Source organism: Bos javanicus, chromosome 10 (assembly GCF_032452875.1).
Source record: "Bos javanicus breed banteng chromosome 10, ARS-OSU_banteng_1.0, whole genome shotgun sequence".
Lineage (NCBI taxonomy): Eukaryota > Metazoa > Chordata > Mammalia > Artiodactyla > Bovidae > Bos > Bos javanicus.
This window is the reverse complement of record NC_083877.1, coordinates 101687632-101707704: the sequence shown is the minus strand read 5'-3', so window position 1 is coordinate 101707704 and position 20073 is coordinate 101687632. Positions and strand designations below refer to the sequence as shown.

Sequence of the window (20073 nt, the reverse complement as noted above, 5' to 3'; positions counted from 1 at the left end):
GGACCTCGCTCCTTGGAAGCACTGGGGGAGCCGACACGGAGCTGTCTGCTCCCTGGGGGAGGCATCCCGCCCGGCAGCGCAGTGGCCGCGTAGACTGGGAGGTGACCGCCGGCTTGGGGGTTGGGGGGAGAGGTGACCGTTCCCTTCACAGCTGCCACCGCTCCCCTCGTGAGTGAAGGCCCGGCCCAAAGCCTAGGGACCCATTGCCTTGACTAGACTCAGCAGAGCCCGTGGGAACAGGCTAGTCTCGTCGGTGAGGTTCACCGGCTCTCCGTCGCCTCGGCCTTGGCTCAGGTACAGTCGGCTACAAGGACAGGAAGTGACGTAGGGGGCACCGTGGAGGCCTAGGCGGGGCTGAGTAACCGGACTTCCGGGCGGTGGGTCGCGGGACGGTCTCAGGAGGATGTGCCGGGCTCCCGGGCGGGGCTCCAGGTGTGCCGGCCTGGCGGGGACCCTCGGACCTGCTCCGGGGGCTGAATGCGAGAGAAGGCTGCGGGGCAGCCCTCTGCTCGAGGGCTGGGAGGGCGCAGCGACAGCCCCTCTCACGCTCAGACTCTGTCCTGTCGTCTCCAGACACTCCTCTGTGCCAGACCTTGAACCCGTCTGGGGGGCGTGGTGGCCGGGACCACAGACAGCCACAGCTCAGGACTGGAGTCGCGTGGCCTCGGCCCCCAGGAGCAGCGTCGGGGTGAGAGGCCCGGCCGAGGGGAGGCGTCTGCCGGGGCCTCGGGGGTCTCAGTCCAGTCGGGACGCGGCCCCGCGAACACGCCCACAGACAAGAGGCCTAGTTCCCGAGCAGAGATCAGAACGGCAGCTCACAAAGAGTCCACCCGTCCTTGGTCGGAGCCCTGTGCGCTCTCCCTGTTCCCGGCCAAGCTCCATACCAGGCCCCAAGGCCTGACCCAGACACGGGTGCTGGGAGGCTCAGGTGGTCCCCGGGGCGGCGGCGGGGGCGCGGAGGCAGCTGGTTGGCACGGCGGCACCAAGGGGCTGCGCTGATTCAGGCAGCTTCTTCAGGGGCCGCTTCTCACCCACCTTCTTCCCCCGAGACCAGGGCCTCCCGGGGAACGCCCCCTGGAGACAGCCCAGCCCAGCGAGGGACAGCCTCCCGTGCGCCCCGCGAGTGTCCCTAAGCATCGTTTCCTGTCTGAAAAGAGCGACACCCAGACCCCACCGCCCCGGGCCGGGTGAACTCTCCTGCGGGGTTTCTGTGGGTCACCCCTCTGTCCTCTCTCCCCAAGGACACTTCCTGGTCCCTTGATGGTGACTCAGCCCTTCCTACTGGCTCCCTCCATGGACCGTGGGCCTGGTGTCCTGTCGGGGCGAGACCACCTCTGCTCTTGGTCCCAGACTGAGGGAGATTCTTCTTTTACCCCCGACCCCCACCCCAAACCCAGTTGGAAGCAGCTTCCTTATTTCCACAGCAGCACGGTATCTTCTTCGCCCTCACAGCTCGCTTAGAGGGCGGCGCCTCTGGGGAAGGGACGGGGAGACCACGTTGCCCCAACTGGGTTTGCAGAGTGCCTGCTTTGGGGCTTCCCAGGCGGTGCTGGTGGTAAAGAACCCTCCTGCCAGTGCCGGAGCCGTAAGAGACGTGGGTTCAATCCCCGGGTGGGGAAGATCCCCTGGAGGAGGGAATGGCCACCCACTGCAGTTTTCTTGCCTGGAGAATCCCATGGACAGAGAAGCCTGGCAGGCTACACTCCATGGGGTCGCAGAGTCAGACACGACTGAGCGCCCTAGCACGCACCTGTCTCTGGGTGGGAGGCGACAGCAGTGGCAGAAACAGAGAGCGGGTCTGCTGAAGCGGGTTGTGGGGGGTGGAACCCAGGGGCGGCGCGTGTGAGTGGGTGGGGAAGGTGCTGGAAATGACCTAGGGGGAAAAGCAGGCACTCGAACGGTTTTTATGGCACCAGCTGCATCTTCACTCCTTTTGGAGCTGCGTCCTTTAGCTGAGAGCATTTTCAGCTCGCTGGGCATGCGTGTCCTCCGTGGAGCGAAAGGCGTGTTCCCCAGGACTCTGGAACTTCTGCTGGGCGACTGCACGACCCCTGTGTGGCTTGTGGCCTTGTTCTCGCTGCCCACCCTGCCCGCCCCACCCCGCAGGCATCCTCCCAGCCCCAACGGCCTCATTGGGTGAAGACGTAGTCTCTGCAGACATTTTCTGCTTGATTATTGGGTCCTTCCTCCCACTGCAGCATTTTCTGAGTGCTGGCCAGGGCTCCGTGGCTTCAGGCCACCCCTGATTTCACTGAGGACTGAAGTCACAGGCCCAGAAGCAGCGCAGACCCAGCACAGGCTCTGAAATGCAAGCCACGTCACCAGGCGTTCCTTTGCAGCAAGTTAAGGGAACAAAAAGAAAGAGTTCTGCATTTCTTTCTGTTTTCTGTGCTGTGCTCTTGTTGTTCAGTCGCTCAGTCGTGTCCGACTCTTTGCAACCCATGGACTGCAGCACGCCAGGCCTCCCTGTCCATCACCAACTCCCGGATTCACTCAAACTCATGTCCATTGAGTCAGTGATGCCATCCAACCGTCTCATCCTCTCTCATCCCCTTCTCTTCCTGCCCTCAATCTTTCCCAGCATCAGGGTCTTTTGTTTATTTCTATTTTCTGCTTTGTACTCTTAGATGACTAATTAATTATAGGCAGTGTGGTTCAGTGTCTCATTAGTAATGATGATCTAAAATTATTTAAAATCTGACGTACCCTCCCAAACCATTTATTCTTAGAAATTCTGCCCCAGTCTTCCAGGACGATTTGCCATCTCGCTTGCACCGCCTTCCTGCCTCGCCGTGGCTCTTGCTCTCTAGCTTGGATCTGCCTCACCGTGGCTCTTGCTCCCTAGCTTGGGTTAGGAATTTGGTCCGGAGTTGTTTCCTTTACCACGGTCGTCCTGTGTTCTAGATGCCAGTCCCTAATTAATTCCCTCCTTGTTTCCAGCCTCCCTGGATCTCAGCCCTGCTGTTTCCCCGGCTTCCTGAGCATCTTCCCCCACAGTGCCTGACTCTGAACTCAGCCGGAGGGTGTGGCGAGGCGGCCCCCATCTCCTCCTGGGGGCATTGGGGCTGGCAGCCCCAGCCTGTCTGACACTTAAATTGCCCCCATCTTCTGCTGCTCGTCTCAGAGAGGCCCCTCACTAGTGTTTCTGGACTTTCCCTCTGGGCCGTGTCTTCCCTAGTGTGGTCCGGACCTTCTGACAGTCTGAACTTCAAACCCTTTAGCCCAAAGGCCTAGGGGGGACCTCCCACTAGAAGTTCCCTCAAGGCCTGCTTCTGGTTTTTCCTCACCAATACCAAGAATGAGGGACCAGAGTGGATGGGTGGCAGACGAAAGCCTTTGGACCTGGAGCTCCCCAGAGGGTGGAGGGCACTCCGGGGTTTAGAGCGCCCGTGGGATTCCCTCATCTGAGCAGCTCCGTTTACAGAGAGGGGCGCGGAGGCAGCGGGGGCACAGCGCTGAGTGGCAGCCCCCACCCCCAGGAATCCTGACTCCATCGCTTCTGAAGGTTTCGCGCCCGCAGTGCTAGTGGTAAAGGACCCGCCTGCCAGTGCAGGAGACACAAGAGATGCGGGTTCAATCCCTGGTGGGGAAGATGCCCTGGAGGAGGGCATGGCCACCCACTCCAGTATTCTCGCCTGGAGAATCCCAGGGACAGAGGAGCCTGGCGGGCTACAGTCCTGGGGTCACAAAGAGTGAGACACGACTGAGCAACTGAGCACTTTCCTTCTCTGTTAAATGGGATACTAGCACTCGCCTTCCTGAGCTGCGGCGGGGGTGAAATGGATCAGCTTTCTAACCTCCTGCACGGTGACCCTGGCCCCAGAGAACTCAGCCCCTTGTTCTGGTGGGAGGAGAGGAGTTTCTCACCATCTTTTAGGGGTTGAAGGGCATGACCCTGTCTTCACATCAAGCAGCATCTGCTGTAGCTGTCTCCTTCCTCTTTTGCTCCCACCTGGGGTGAAGCCTCCGCCTCTTCTCCTGCCTCTCACCTCGCCCAGGGATGTCTCCCTACTCACAGCTGCCCGAGCCCTGGAAATGCCTAGATCCATGCGCTTCAGCGCTGGTTTGGGAGTCTGGGCGTGTGCAGGAACGTCTCTGGGTCCGTCTTTGGCATCCCTTCTGTTGCCAAGGGGGTCGGGTGGGGGTGAGGGATTTTTAGTCCAGGCTTTCGTCAGCCACCCATCCACTCTGGTGGACACTGATATCCTTGATGTTGGTGAAGAAAACCCAGAAGCAGGACCTGGGGGAAACTTCTAGCAGGATGTCCTCCCTAGGTCTTTAGGCTCATTGCTTAGAAGGAAGGGATGCCACATGCACCAGTGATGAAACGCCAAGGATCGCCGGGTTTCCAACCTTGGGCTCTGGGAAGGTGGAGACTGGGAGCCTGCTCAGAGGCCGGGCACCGCAGACCCCTGCTCTTACAGACCTGCTGACCAGGGAGCTGTGCAGGCGCACAGGGGCTCCGGGCTGAGCGCTGGGTGAGGAGGCTGCCAGGGGCCCTCCCGAGGCTTCAGCAGCCTGCTCTGGAGAGGCTAGGACCCAAGTCTGAGGGCGCCCCCCACCCAGCTAGCCATCAGGTGTGGGCTTCAGGCTTCAGGAAGCTCCGGGAGCTCTTCTGCTCCACAGCCCCCCTGGCTCGGTTCCTGGGACCCCAGACCCGTCGCCCGAGCCCCAGTTCCTCGCCCCGGTCACTCCTGCCGGCCGCTGGTGGTCACCAGGCCCCCTCTCCTCCCGTCCGCACCCTCCCTCCCCTTCCTCAGCGGCTTGGTGTTTACAGAACACCTGTCTCTTAAGGTACACCTCTGCAGGTATGGTTTCCTCCCAAGCCTTTCGGAATGTCCCCGAGTCATCTGGAAGGCCTGTGGCCCCTGTGCGTGTCGGCGCTGCCTCTAACCGCGCCTAGACCCCTGCTGTCTGACAGTGGACGTGGCCTTGGCTCTCAGGAGAAACGCACTCCGTCCCTTCTCCGTGTCTCCAGGAGACCAGAGTCTCTTGCCAGGCGTCAGCCTCCCCAGGGAGGGCGGGTGACCCAAGATGATGATCAGAGGGTCTGTTTCTGCAAGGAAGCTTGGACACACAGGCCCCGAGCCTGGGGCCTGGCCTTGCCAGGAGGTCCGTCTTGAAGAGACCCATGATTGAAATGCCAACTGACGTCCTTCCAGACGAAGCAGAAACTGCCTGCCTGGCCCCACGGGGGAGCCTGTGGGTACCAGGCTGTGTCCTTCCTCATAAACAGAAGCATGAAGCAGGCCTATGGCAGAAAGCAACCCTCCCCTTAGGGACCAGAGTCCCTGCAGTTTCCCTCTGATGCCCCGTGTTGGGGCCACAGGCATCCGGACAGAGGCAGGAGGCTGCAACCACAGTGCCAGTAAGCCGTCCCCGCGGGGATCTCTCAGAACAAACCAGAAGCACAACCTGCTTCTTCCTGAGGACAGACACGCGTTTTTTCCAGGCCTGTCAAAGCCAGGCAGGCCAGTGGGGTTATAATTGGCTCTCTAATCAGAGCTCCCACACGCTGCTAGATCTCTCTACCTGCCGCTGGGGTCTCACCCAGAGGGATGGATCAGCCTCTGCCTCTGTGACGGTTGACGCTACAAACCCCGTTCCTCCTGCTGACTCTGCCCCTGCCCCCAGCGCCCACCATGGCTGCAGCAGGGGGGCGTCCCAGCTCACAGGGACTGCTGGCTTTAGGGGGCCAGGCCCAGAAGGCCGGGTGCCCAGGGAGCCTTGGCTGAAGGGGAGGAGACAGAGGCATGGGGGCGTTCCGAGGGCATTTCACTGATACCCTCAGCTTGCACGGGGCTTCCCCAGCAGCTCAGCAGTAAAGAACCCGCCTGCAGTAGGAGGCACAAGTTCGATCCCCAGGTCAGGAAGATCCCCTGGAGGAGGGCATGGCAACCGCTCCAGTGTTCTGGCCTGAGGGATTTATGGTCTATGGGGTCACAAAGAGTCGGACACGACTGAGTGACTTAGCGTAAGCTTTGTGGAGTCACATCGCCTGATGAGGGGAGAAGACAGGCCGCTTCTCCCCTTCCACCCTCAGCCCTGGAGAGAGGAACATCCTGGGGCTGACCTGCCCCGGCCCTGCAGAGACATCCCTTGAAATCGGCCCCAGAGGGGACGTTCATACCACGGAAGGTGGTTAGGATTCTGGCAGCTGTTAGGATTCTGGCAGCTGTTAGGATTCTGTCCCTTCCTTTGGCTCCAGGAAGCGGCTACAAGAACCGTGCAGCGTGCCCAGGCCCCCGGGGCCTGGCAAGGTGGATGTTGGGTGTCCCGGGGCCCTGCCCTCTGGGAGACGGGGAGGGCTCCCTTCTCAGCAAAGCCCCCCAGACAGTGAGCAGGGGTCCTCGAGTGGCTACGGGGGCTGAGAGCAGACCCCCGCTCCTTGGGCAGTGCCGCTGAGGGTAGGTCCCCCTGCTTGCGAGTGGCCGCCTCTGGGACCAGTGAGTCTTGCCTTCCCTGAGTCCACGTGCACGTCCCATGGCCTGACCACAGGTGCCGTTTGCAGCGGCTGCCCCTGACCGCTCTGACTGCCTCCCTCCATCCAGGTGACCCGTCCACCCTCGGTGTCCACTGGGGAGTTCCCCACAGGGGCCTGTGGCCTGCAGACTTCAAGGTGCCGGCATCGAAGTCCATGGAAGGGCAGGTGGCCAGCACCTCAGCTCAGCCCCGAGGGCCTCTCTGCAGGGGACGGCCACGTCCCTGCCCTTCCCACGGGAACAGGGAGTGTTGAGGAAGTGACGCTGCTGGCTCTTCTCTTGGGCGGTCAGCGTGAGGGCTCGGCCATGTGGGGAGAGGAGGCCAGACCGTCCGTTCCACGGGCTCTGCAGCCCCGAGGATCCAGGGGCAGCTGCTCCACGTCCACTGCCAAGCTAGCCCCGAGGGCAGGGCAGGGTCCCCACATCCCAGCAAACGGGCAGCGGGACTTCCCCCCGCAGACCCCCGCCCCGCAGCCCCGGAGCCCCCACCCGCCTTCCTGCCTGGACTCTGTGTGCTGACTCCTCCTGTTATTTGTGGAAAAAGAATTTTCCAGGGTTTATCAGTTCCTGTCCTCCCTTCGTCAGAAAGTGTCTTATCGTTCCTGTTTGTTCCTGTGTAAAAGTGGAAAAATAGTTCATGCCCAGCCCTTGGCGGGGATGCAGCAGCCACTGGCCAAGATGACCGCGTCCCCCTACAGGTAGGAAATCGCCGCCCTCCGGGGGGTCCTCAGCCAGCGGCCCTGCAGGACTGCCGGGAAATCCTCGGGCCCTGTGGCGTCTGTCGTGAGACTCCAACAGAGCCTGCCAGGCCCAACCTGGAGGCCCACACGCCTCCACTGCGCCCTCCCTGCCCCGCCGCTCCCAGACGTGCGTGCAAGGTGCCCGCCCTCCTCGGGGAGCGGGTGACGCACATGCCCAGCGTCCACCCAGCACGGACGTGTCCTGACTGCCTTTCGGACAAGCAGCGTTTACCGAGTGCCCACTGGGTCCCAGGGCACACAGGTCCCAGGGGACTGAGACAGGCATCCTCAGGGTCTCCCAGACTCAGAGAGAGACCCCTTCTCTCTCCCACCCACGCTGGGCCTTGCAGTGGAAGGGGCCACACCTCTGGGGCCGCTCTCCCGTTTGTGTCTATCTTACTGCTGGAGGGCCCCCCACTGACGAGGGCCTCTCCCCAGGAGGCCCCCCCACAGGCAGCCCTTCCCAGCCCCCTTCCTGGCCCTCCGTGGACACTCTGCCCTGTTGACGGCAAGAAGAGGCCTCCCTGCCGTGTTTTCTGCTTGTTTCTCCAATTAAAGTTTAAGCCCTGAAAGAATAGATATGTACCAGGTATGTAGCTCAGTTCAGTCAGTTCAGTCGCTCAGTCGTGTCCGACTCTTTGCAACCCCATGGACTGCAGCACGCTAAGCCTCCCTGTCCATCACCAACTCACAGAGTTCACCAAACTCATGTCCATCCAGTTGGTGATGCCATCCAGCCATCTCATCCTCTGTCGTCCCCTTCTCCTCCTGCCCTCAATCTTTCCCAGCACCAGGGTCTTTTCAAATGAGTCAGTTCTTCCCATCAGGTGGCCAAAGTATTGGAGCTTCAGCTTCAGCATCAGTCCTTCCAATGAACACCCAGAACTGGTCTCCTTTAGGATGGACTGGTTGGATCTCCTTGCACTCCAAGGGACTCTCAAAAGTCTTCTCTAACACCACAGTTCAAAAGCATCAATTCTTAGGTGCTCAGCTTTCTTTATAGTCCAACTCTCACATCCATACATGACCACTGGAAAAACCATAGCCTTGACTAGATGGACCTTTGTTGTCAAAGTAATGTCTCTGCTTTTTAATATGCTGTCTAGGTTGGTCATAGCTTTTCTTCTAAGGAGCAAGCATCTTTGAATTTCATGGCTGCAGTCACCATCTGCAGTGATTTTGGAGCCCAAGAAAAGAAAATCTGTCACTTTCCATTGTTTCCCCATCTATTTGCCGTGAAGTTTTGGGACCAGATGCCATGATCTTCATTTTTTGAATGTTGAGTTTTAAGCCAACTTTTTCACTCTCCTCTTTCACTTTCATCAAGAGGCTCTTTAGTTCTTCTTCACTGGTATGTAGCTGATGCTCCAAAAAATACTTGTTGGGTGGAAAATTTGACCAAATCCTCGAATTTTCATCTGGAGATCACCTCCTCCACCCCTTCATTTTCTAGGTCAGGAAAGAGGCTAGAGAGAAGGTTCTGCCTAAGCTGGACAGTTGGTGGTGGATGGCAGAGCTGGCCTGAGAGGACCTGCTCTCCACCACTGTGACGCTTCCCAGCCCAGGGGAGGCCAGGACTCTTTGCTGGAAATAACAGGACAGGCTTTGTTTTCATTGTCTTGGTGATAAATGTTCAGACCCAAATGTAGTGATGCTTCAAAGGTGCGACCCCCCCCCCACCCCGTCTGAGGACAGGTTGAGACGGGGCCTGACGGGGGTGTCAGTGTTGTTGGGAGGGGGTCCTGGCCTGGGACCACGGGATGGGGCTAGGGTCTCGAGGGCCCGCGCCATCGGCTTCTCCCAGGAAGCCTGTCAGTTTAGCAGTGCAGTGTGTGTGTGTTGGTCACCATGTCCAACTCTTTGCGACCCCTCCTCTGTCCATGGGATTCTCCATTTCCTCCTCCAGGGCATCTTCCTGATCCAGGGATTGAACCTGGGTCTCCTGCATCACAGGCAGGTTCTTTACCAGCTGAGCCACCAGGGCAGCCCAAGCAATGTGGTAGTCCCGTGTGAACTGTTTTCCTGACCACAGAGAACCTCCAGTCCGCTGGCTGGACTGTGGGGCCATGTCTCCCCCACCATCCCCACCCCACTAGCTGCTGGGGGGAGCCAGGTGGCTTCCTGGGCTGCTGTGCCCCCCAGGGGTCCCCGGGCCTGGGGTGCGGGGGAGGGGAGAGGCCTGGCCTGGAGTGGACCCCAGGGGGGCAGGGCACCATCTTCCCAAACACACACGGGGTGGCGCCTCCCTCAGGGGGTGATTAGCACTGACTTTCCACTGCGGGCACCTCGTGGGGAAGCGCTGACTTCCAGGCCGCCCCGTGCTGTTGCTCCTTCTGACTCGTTGTTGGGGAAGGCTGATAAAAATAAAGAAATAAGTCAACCTGGGAGATGTTTAAATAAGTCAGCGGGAGTCTCTTGGCCATTAGAGTGGAAAAGTGCGAGCGTGGGGAGCTGGTGGGGGCACTGAGGTCCTTCCGGGCACCGTGGTGCTCTCCTGAGGGCTGGCGGAGACTCAGGTCCTTCTCGGTGGCAACAACAGGGCACTTGTTTGCAATGGCAGATGGAGGGCAAAGAGTCTGGAGATGGGCTGGAATGTTACCGAGAGCTTTCTTAGGCCTCAGAATGAGGAGAACACCCAGCATCCCCACGTCTTCGGAGCTGCACAGGCTGCCCCGAGCTGCCTTCTCGAGGATGTCCTTTAGCGCATGGGGCTGGCTCGATCTGACATTTCTTTAATTAGGTCGGTGCGTCACGCTGAGCTTTTGCGATGTTGATGCTGGTGTTTCTGAGCATGAGCTCATTGAATTTATGAGTCCTTGTCTCAGGCTGCAGCTGATCGTGAAATCGCCTGCCCGGACCCAGGATTTCCCATCACCTGGCCATCCCGGCCTCTGAGGGGCCCACCATCCTCTGGGGGTCCTGCCACCCTCTGAGGGTCCCTCCCAGCTTCTGAGGGTCCCGCCATCCTCTGGGGGTCCCGCCTGGGCTCTGAGGGTCCCGCCGGCTCCAGTGCAGGACACCCAGACCTTGGGACGCAGATAGTAATTCAAGTCCTGGGGCTCCGGGTGGAGGCTGCATTGGGTGTAAAGAGACGCAGCAGCCGCCTCTCCGCTGGTTTTCAGGGAGGAAGCCGCTGCCTCCGCATCTTCCTAGTGGAAGTCAGAGAGGCGCTCAGACCTCCTGACGGAGAGGTGGCGTCCCGTCTCCATCGCTCTGGAAACTCCGCACTACGAAGGGCGAGTGCACAGAGCTCGGGACAGCCGGATTGCAGCGGGGGCTGGCAAGGGCTGCGGACGCCAGTGCGGCGTTTCTTCGGACAAAGCTTACGGGTGGGAGGGTTGTTGAGAGGTTGGCCCGGGTGGTGCCAGGGTTACGTCGCAGGGAAGGGGGCTGGGCCCCCCGCCCCCGGCCCACCTCCCTCCTCTCCATCGTCCCCATATCCATCTCTCCATCCATCCAGCAGAGCTCACCGAGGCCCTCGGGGGTGCTGGGCCGCCCCGGGCACCGCACACGCAGAGGCGAATCGGAGGCTCCCTCATCTGACCGGGCGGCGGCCGAGAGGGCGCAGGGGCGGCAGGGGCGGGTCATCGGCCGCGGGCCTCCAGGAGCCCCTGCCCCGTGGTCGCTCAGAATCACGGCGTTGACCACGGGACGGTTCAGCGAAGGCTACCGTCACTGAGCCCTCCCAGGCCTCATACGGGCCTCGCTGCTCTCCCGTGTCTCAGTCCTTGTTCGCATGATGCAGGCAGAGCCCCTGGGACCCGCGCAAGCTGCCCGAGTCCGTGGTGGAGCTGGGCTCGTGGGCATGCGGGGAGCCAGGGGCCCGTGCTCCGACCTGCCTCCACCCCCTCAGGCTCCACACGCTCCGCTGCCCCTGGTGGGTCCCCCCAGCTCGGGAGCCCCCAGCATCGGTGCCATAGGGCGGGTGTCCCGACAGCCAGTGAACCCCCAAGCGAAGCGCTGGCTTGGCACTTGGGCAGAGACCCGCGGTGACGTCTAAAATCTCCAAGAGGCAGGACTTCTTCCCTGGGGGGCCCGTAGTTAAGACTGCTTGCAATGCAGGGGGCACCGTTGCGATTCCTGGTCGCTGGATGAAAATCCCACAGACCACGCGGTGCAGCCCAAAAAAAAAAAGGAAAATAAATACATAAAAAAAAAAAAAAAGATCTCCAAGGGGCTTTTGTCCTGGGCGTGGACAGAGGGGCTCCCCACAGCCAGGGCCCCTGCATGGCGCCCCCGAAAGCAGCCAGGGGCTCCGTCCTCGGGCAGCAGTCTCCACACGCATGTAAAAGCGTGAGGAAGACACTGATTATCCTCAAACCTGCCAAGTCCCTTTTGTCTCCTTTGAAAGAACAGGTTTAATTTAATCCCTCACTTCCAGTGTGGTGCCTCACCAAGGTCTTCTTTGTACAAAACACCTGATTATAATAATTGCAAGCTTAGCAAGCTGTGTTCATTTGCACCTGAAGAGAGGGACTGAGAGTCGCCGCCTCGAGGGCTCCTGTCTGCTCGGGAGGCTGGCCCCAGCGGCCCTCATCTCCGGTGGCCCCGGAATCGGCAGGGCTGGCAGAGGCGCAGGCCGTTTGCACGTCTTCCCTCAGAGGAGGAGCAGGGGCCCAGCGTCGGGGCCGCAGCAACCACATCTCAGCTCCGCTGCTCAGCCCAGCAGAGGCGTCTCGGGCAGGAGCCAGCCTTGTGGCCCCGGCATGCAGACAGTAGAGGTGAAGTGCAGTCTTGCCGGCGGCTGAGGCAGACCCCAGTGCCGGGCGCACAGCTTGGTCACGCTGGGGTTGTCACCGGGTCCCCGGCTTTGAGAGCAGGACAGCTTCTTGCCCACATCCGTGTCCACAGTGCACGGCTGGGGTGTGCGCTTTTGTGCCTTTGATGGGGGGAGGGTGCTTGCTTGCTAAGGTAATGAACTATGTCAGTCATCAAATTCTCTGTCTCCTGCCCGGCTGAGGGCTGGAGGCGGGAGCTAAATGCCACTGAGTGAGTCAGTGAGTTCAGTTGCTGTCCTGTCTGACTCTTTGTGACCCCATGGACCATAGCACGCCAGGCCTCCCTGTCCATCACCAACTCCTGAGTTTACTCAAACTCATGTCCATTGAGTCACTGATGCCATCCAACCATCTCATCCTCTGTCATCCCCTTCTCCTCCCACCTTCACTCTTTCCCAGCATCAGGGTCTTTTCAAATGAGTCCGTTCTTTGCATTAGGTGGCCAAAGTATTGGGAGCTTCAGCTTTAGCATCAGTCCTTCCAATGAACCCCCAGGACTGATTTCCTTTAGGATTGATTGGTTGGATCTCCTTGCAGTCCAAGGGACTCTCAAGAGTCTTCTCCAACACCACAGTTCAAAAAGCATCAATTCTTCGGTGCTCAGCTAGCTTTATGGTCCAACTCTCACATACATACATGACTACTGGAGAAACCATAGCTTTGACTAGACAGACCTTTGTTGGCAAAGTAATGTCTCTGCTTTTTAATATGCTGCTGGGTAGAGCTGCCTAAGGGCTTCCCAGGCAGTGCCAGTGGTAAAGAACCCACCTGCCAGTGCAGAAGACATGAAAGACGTGGGTTCGATCCCTGGATCAGAAAGATTCCCTGGAGAAGGGCCTGGCAATCCACTGCAGTACCCTTGCCTGGAGAATCCCGTGGACAGAGGAGCCTGGCAGGCTACAGTCCATGGGGTTGCAAAGAGTCAGACAGGACTGAAGTGACTTAGCACACACACACACATGCACAGTGCTGCCTAAGGGGTTGGTGTGGCCTGGACTTTGGGATTGTCAGGGCTTCAGGCAGATGGACTAGAGCTCCAGAAAGGGGCAGACAAGACTGACCAAGGTTGGGGAGGTGGAGGAGGGGTGGGTGCTGCGTCCTGCAGAAATACCTGGGCTGAGGGATCAGCCTGGATGAGCCAAGAGGCCTGTTCTGGGAGAAAGCAGTGCCTGGCTGGAGGTGAGCACAGCGGAGTGCCAGCCTCAGGGGGTGAGGCCTTGATCTTCGGAGAAGAGAGAAAGCGGGACCTGAAGAATGAAGGGGGCTTCAGGGACAGGAGCGCATGGAAGCCCCTCATGACACAGAGGGGCTCCAGAGGCGCTTCAGTCCCGATGGCCAGGCGTGTCCAGGTGCCAGCCCAGCTCTGGCCACCCTGCCAGCAACGCTGGCCCCTAGCACTGACTCAGCCCCTGGCCGGAGCTTGCTCTGGTTGCCCTCACTCTGCCTGATTTCTGAGCCACCCTTGGCTCACTCAGGGACTGGGGAGAGGCCGATGTTTCATTCCCTCGCCAAGCGTGAGCTGGCAGCCCCTGGCAAGCCTGTGATGCCTCCCCAAGCTGCCCTGGCTTTAGGAATTAATTCCACTAAACAGATTGCTCAGGAAGCTTCAAGGTCATCTGGAAATGGGAGCCTGTTCTTACGTTCGAAATATAAGTCCAGGGATGGGCTAGAAATTCCCACGCCGGTGAGAACTCTAGAGAATCACAAGGCCCTTAGCTGGCCAGCCCTAAGGACAGTGGGTCGGATTAGCCCACAGCTGGTTCCTGCAGGCATTTGGGGAGGGGTGCCCTTGTCCCTGCCCTGTGCCCCTGGAGCCTCCAAGGTCCAGCAGCTGCCACTTTCGAAACAAAATTACCAGCCAGTGGACCGGTGTCCTTGTCCCCACTCCTGTAGGGTGGGGTCAGGGCAGTGCTGCTGGAGCACTCACCTCTAGGCCCTGCTGGACCAAGGTCCCGGTGCTCCTGAGTCTCATCTCACAGGTCTGCTTTCTGACTAACAGGACCCCCAGTCCTTCAGCGTCTGCAGCCACCCTGAGCCTCAAGGTGACCGCCGGCCTGTGGCCCCCAGAGAGAGGCAAGGAGCACCCCAGTCCTTGAGCGAATATGCAGGGTGCTTCCGAACAGCAGAGAAAGGGGAGAAAGGCTGTGCCCTCGAGGGGAGCCACCCCATCACAGATGCGGGAAGGAGGGGCTGGGAGGGACCCACAGCACAGCGGGCGCCCTTCTGCTCAGTTGGAGCTGGGCTGGTGCCCGGGGGCCGGTCTCTCACAGTGCCAGCGGCAGCATCGAGCGCTGAGAAGCTGCCGGCTCCACCCTCCTGGGCCCTGTGACCTCTGGCGAGACACTAGGCCTTTCTGAGCCTGTCTGCTGTGCTGTGCTGTGCTCGGCTGCTCAGTCATGTCCGACCCCATGGACGTAGCCCACCAGGCTCCTCAGTTAGGGGATTCTCCAGGCAAGAATACTGGAGTTGGTAGCCTTTCCCTTCTCCAGTGGTCTTCCCAACCCAGGGCTCAAACCCAGGTCTCCCACGTTGCAGGCAGACTCTTTACTGTCTGAGCCCCCAGGGAGGCCCTTGTGACGTCATTAGATATGATGATGTTACTAAGAAGGCAAACACATGCTATTCTCCTTGCAGTTTTCCCCTCCGAGAGGGGGACCTGACCCTGGGCTTACTGTCCTCTGCCCCGGGAGGGCAGCCTCCCTCCACCTGAGCCCTCCTGCTCCTCCTCCTCAATCAGGAACCTGCCCCGCCAGGACCGAGGCGCGCTCGTTGCTGAGGCTACGGGTGTCCCGGCCGTCACCCTCTGACCACAGGCTCCCGGGTCAGCCTCACTGCCCCGAGTCGGGTGCTCAGAGGTGCCGACGGCTCTGGGCGGTCAGGGTGCTCTCTGGTCCTGAGAACTACCCAGGCACAGCCCTCGGGGCCTGGCTGCTGCCTGCCGAGAGCGCCCCTACCCGCTCCAGGAGCTCATCTCGGAGGCCGGAGCCCCCTGGAGTGTGGGCTCAGGGCGCTGGTGGCTGTGGCTCGGGCCGCAGCGGACCCTCGGGCAGCACAGCCCGGCTCTGCCCTTGGCCCCTGGCGAGGCGCAGCCTTGAGGAAACTGGGCGGCCTCAGCCCCGCCACACGCGAGGCACGGAGAGAACGCGCAGGGCTGAGGTCTGCAGGCCCGGAGGCCAGGCCGCGTTCCGGGCAGGAAGACGAGGCTTTGTCAGGCTTCTCCCTGCTCTGAGAGCGGTCGTGCGCGCACAGCCAGAGGGACTCACAAAGTGACCCTGAAGCGCGTCTGACCAGTGCAGGCCAAGACGGCCCGCGACCCCTGCAAGCGAGAGCGGCGAGGAGAGGCTCCGCGCCCGCTCAGCCCCGACGGGAAACGAGGCAACGCAGGGGTGGGGGGCGGGTGGTTCAGTCGCTTGAGACTGGGAAGCCTGGGTGTCTCCCCGTGAGAGGGTCCTTGAGTAAATGAGTGTCTGTCGGATGAAATCCAGACACACCCGTTGCGGAGACGCACAACCTGGAAACACGATGAGGGTGGAATATTTGGGGACCAACGCGCGCACTCACTAAAACTGAAGTGACAGCTGTGCGGGCGCCGAGCACGGAGGGGACCGTGAGATCAGGGTGCGGCCAGGGTGGGGGCTGTGAGCAACTGACATTTCTGTTCTGTTTGTTGTGCCTTTTCTTGAGGTTAAAGACAAGTAAAAGATGGCAAACAGCCCTCTGCGGGCGGGTGTCAGCAGACAGACCGTGGCGGCCCACGCGGTGCAGTCCTGGGTGGACCTTTGGAAATGGCGTTTTTCTTGCTGTTGTTCACAAATGGCTGAATGCCGGGGACTTCGCACGGTTCATGGTTTGAGTGATCCTTCTGACTCCCGCCCTGAGCGCAGGAAGAACTTGAACTTCCACTGTGCCCGGCCTGGTGGAGACACCTGCCTGCCTCCGAGGAACGTGCCGAAGCTCAGGGACAGCTCGGAGTCCAGAGCGTCGTCTCTCTGACTGACTGTCTGTCTGTCTGTCTGCCTCTGCAGGCCCTGATCCTCCACCAGCTGGGCCGCTACAGTCTGGCCGAGAAGATCCTGCGGGACGCGGTGCAGGTGAACTCCACGGCCCACGAGGTCTGGAACGGCCTGGGCGAGGTCCTGCAGGCTCAGGGCAACGACGCGGCAGCCACCGAGTGCTTCCTGACGGCCCTGGAGCTGGAGGCCAGCAGCCCCGCCGTGCCCTTCACCGTCATCCCGCGCGCGCTCTGAGCCGCCCTGCCCGCCCTGCCCCCACGTCCCCGCCCTGCCCCCACGTCCCCGCCCTGCCCCCACGTCCCCGCCCTGCCCCCACGTCCCCGCCCTGCCCCCACGTCCCCGCCCTCCCGCGCCGTGCCCTTCCCGTCATCCCCCGCGCCATCTGAGCGGCCCCGCCTACCATCATCCCACGCGCGCGCTCTGAGCCGCCCCTCCCGTCATCCCCCGCGCGCTCTGAGCGGCCCTGGCCTCCCGCCGCTCGGGCACACGGCCGCGTGCTGCGCGAGGCCCCGGAAGTGTGCAACCGACCGCGTGGACTCACCCAGCCGACCCCCAGTCACTGCCCTCAACGTGCATTTCTGTTGCCGTTCCCGCCAGCCCGATGATAGTTCTCGAATCTACTGACGTGGTTCAAAATGGATTACGTGCCATATTTTGTCAGTTGACATCTGAGTTTTAAGTAACATGATAATGGAATTAATCCGCAAATGTAGAAGAATGTATTCAAAGTTAAAATTCAGTGGCAGAGCAGATTATTTTTATCAGAGCTGTAAAGAAAACTATTCGCTCCCCCCCATCACCACTCCCGCTGTATCCTTGGCCCAGAAACCAAATGTGAATTTTCTGTTCCCACCTCAGTAACTAGTCCAAGCCAGGACACCAGCTGACAATTTCTTGGTTTTGTTGTCAATAATTGTACCATGTGATAAATTACTGTCCTCACTTAGAACAAAGCCTGAGTCCAAGAATATTTATATTTTGCCAATATATGCCTGTTACAAGAGAGGGAAATATGAGTTATTTAAGTTTAACTTTTTTATGTGAATTCAGAGTTTATTTATCGATGGAAATATGTACAAAGAAGCTTCAAATGGAATATTTACCGACATTCCTTATACATTACAGACACTTGGCTAAATGGAAAGATGATGTTAATAATAAAATGATTTTTAAATGGACCCACAGCTTGTGTTTCTCATGAAAACCCGCAGACCACAGAGAGCCTAATACTCAGTTCATAGAATAGGGAGCTTTTGGTGCCTGGGGGCTTCCCTGGACTCCTCAGCCCTTGGAATGAGGAGGTCCGGCCCTGATGTTAGTGGGGCAATTCTCCTTTCCCGTGTTGCCTGAAATTGGAGCTTGTGACTCAGGCCTAGCCAGTCAACATCTAGCTGTTCCCTCCAACAGACGATCAGAAGTGAGCATGTGACCTGAAGTGGTCCAGTTAGGATGGGAGCTGCAAGGAAAGGCTGTTCTCTCACACTTGAACCTGAGTTGTGAGGCTAGAATGGCAGCAGCCCTCTTGCCACCATGAAGAGAGGTGTATGAGGGGGTTGGAGCCAAATGTGAAGCTCTACCCAACAGATTGGACAGTAAAGACTAGACACCAAGAACCAGAGAGAAGTTGAGCAGGCCTCCCTAATCCCCCAGAGCTGGTTGGCTGAGCATCAGTGTGGTGGCCCCGCATTGCTGGGAGCACCCTGAAGCCTTGAGAGCCCCTGCCTAAGCTGGGCATGACTTCCCTGACTCACTGAGCAGGCCGGTGAGAGTGCAGCTGATGTCTGGGGAGAGACTGCAGGCAAAAGCTCCCTGTGGGCAGGGCAGGCAGGCATCCCAATGTCAGCACTGCCACTTCAGGCAGCCTCCCATGGGTGGTCATAGTCATGGGACTTGCAGTGTGAGGCACTGACAAGAAAGGGCGGTGCCCAGGGGGGCAGTGGGTAGCCCTGGCTAGAGTGTGAGTGCCTAGCCTGAGATCCTGTGCAGGACTGTGGTGGGAGACCCACCCAGCTCAGCATTGAGAAGGCAGGAGACCAGGCCCCCCCGAGGATAACAGTCCAGGTTCCATACCAGCCACTCTCTCCCAGGCCAGCTCCGTGCCAGGACCTTACCTTGGAAAATCCTGTGTGCACCAGCCCATGCATGGCTCCTGTCTGCCTGTCCAGCATCTTCCCCTCCAGAGCGTCCCACCTCTCGGGAGAGCCCAGACTCCATCCACATGGCTCAAAGGTGAACTCGAAGGTCCAGTCTTTGCATCCAGAACCGTAGAGCCTTATAATTTAGTGATGGTAAGATGGGTTCAATAAAGGACAGAAATGGTATGGAAGAAGCAGAAGATATTTAGAAGAGGTGGCAAGAATACACAGAAGAACTATACAAAAAAGATCTTGATGACCAAGATAATCACGATGGTGTGATCACTCACCTAGAGCCAGACATCCTGGAATGTGAAGTCAAGTGGGCCTTAGAAAGCATCACTACGAACAAAGCTAGTGGAGGTGATGGAATTCCAGTTGAGCTATTTCAAATCCTGAAAGATGATGCTGTGAAAGTGCTGCACTCAATATGCCAGCAAATTTGGAAAACTCAGCAGTGGCCACAGGACTGGAAAAGGTCAGTTTTCATTCCAATCCCAAAGAAAGGCAATGCCAAAGAATGCTCAAACTACCGCACAATTGCACTCATCTCACATGCTAGTAAAGTAATGCTCAAAATTCTTCAAGCCAGGCTTCAGCAATATGTGAACCGTGAACTTCCTGATGTTCAAGCTGGTTTTAGAAAAGGCAGAGGAACCGGAGATCAAATTGCCAGCATCCGCTGGATCATCGAAAAAGCAAGAGAGTTCCAGAAAAACATCTATGTCTGCTTTACTGACTATGTCAAAGCCTTTGACTGTGTGGATCACAATAAACTGTGGAAAATTCTTCCAGAGATGGGAATACCAGACCACCTGACCTGCCTCTTGAGAAACCTGTATGCAGGTCAGGAAGCAACAGTTAGAACTGAACATGAAACAACAGACTGGTTCCAAATAGGAAAAGGAGTACGTCAAGGCTGTATATTGTCACCCTGCTTATTTAATTTCTATGCAGAGTACATCATGAGAAACGCTGGACTGGAAGAAGCACAAGCTGGAATCAAGATTGCTGGGAGAAATATCAATAACCTCAGATATGCAGATGACACCACCCTTATGGCAGAAAGTGAAGAAGAACTAAAGAGCCTCTTGATGAAAGTGAAAGAGGAGACTGAAAAAGTTGGCTTAAAGTTCAACATTCAGAAAACTAAGATCATGGCATCTGGTCCCATCCATCACTTCATGGCAAATAGATGGGGAAACCGTGGAAACAGTGAGAGACTTTATTTTGGGGGGCTCCAAAATCACTGCCAATGGTGATTCCAGCCATGAAATTTAAAGTTGCAACCAACCTAGATAGCATATTAAAAAGCAGAGACATTACTTTACCGACAAAGGTCCATCTAGTCAAGGCTATGGTTTTTCCAGTAGTCATGTACGAATGTGAGAGTTGGACTATAAGGAAAGCCGAGCACTGAAGAATTGATGCTTTTGAACTGTGGTGTTGGAGAAGACTCTTGAGAGTCCCTTGGACTGCAAGGAGATCCAACCAGTCCATCCTAAAGGAGATCAGTCCTGGGTGTTCTTTGGAAGGACTGATGTTGAAGCTGAAACTCCAATACTTTGGCCACCTGATACGAAGAGCTGACTCATTTCAAAAGACCCTGATGCTGGGAAAGATTGACGGCAGAAGGAGAAGGGGACAGCAGAGGATGAGATGGTTGGATGGCATCACCGACTCAATGGACGTAGGTTTGGGTGGACTCCAGGAGTTGGTGATGGACAGTGAGGCCTGGTGTGCCATGGTTCACGGGGTGGAAAAGAGTTGGACACAACTGAGTGACTGGACTGAACTGAACTGAACTGGGTTTGGATGTTTGGTCCAAGCTTGGGCAATGGAAGGCCCCTCTAGGACTTGTGTTATGGAAACCTTAGGGAAAAGCCTCTTTTTCTGTTGGGTTTGACATCCTGTTGAGATGCCAG

The 20073-nt window shown here is 58.4% G+C and overlaps 1 protein-coding gene across 6 annotated transcripts in view; it reads left to right on the top strand.

The window, feature by feature from the left end:
* The window catches only part of TTC7B (tetratricopeptide repeat domain 7B), a 277951-nt gene extending 260760 nt beyond the window's left edge, over window positions 1–17191 (top strand). For 2 of the 6 annotated variants that reach the window (XM_061429699.1, XM_061429701.1), the window contains 2 exons: window positions 16026–16291; window positions 16439–17191. In XM_061429699.1, coding sequence (XP_061285683.1) covers window positions 16026–16291; window positions 16439–16618 — 446 coding nt within the window. In that variant the 3' untranslated portion in view covers window positions 16619–17191. The remainder of the gene's footprint in view (window positions 1–16025; window positions 16292–16438) is intronic. The other 4 variants (XM_061429698.1, XM_061429700.1, XM_061429703.1 and 1 more) reach the window with 2 other exon arrangements.
* Window positions 17192–20073: the final 2882 nt, after the last annotated feature.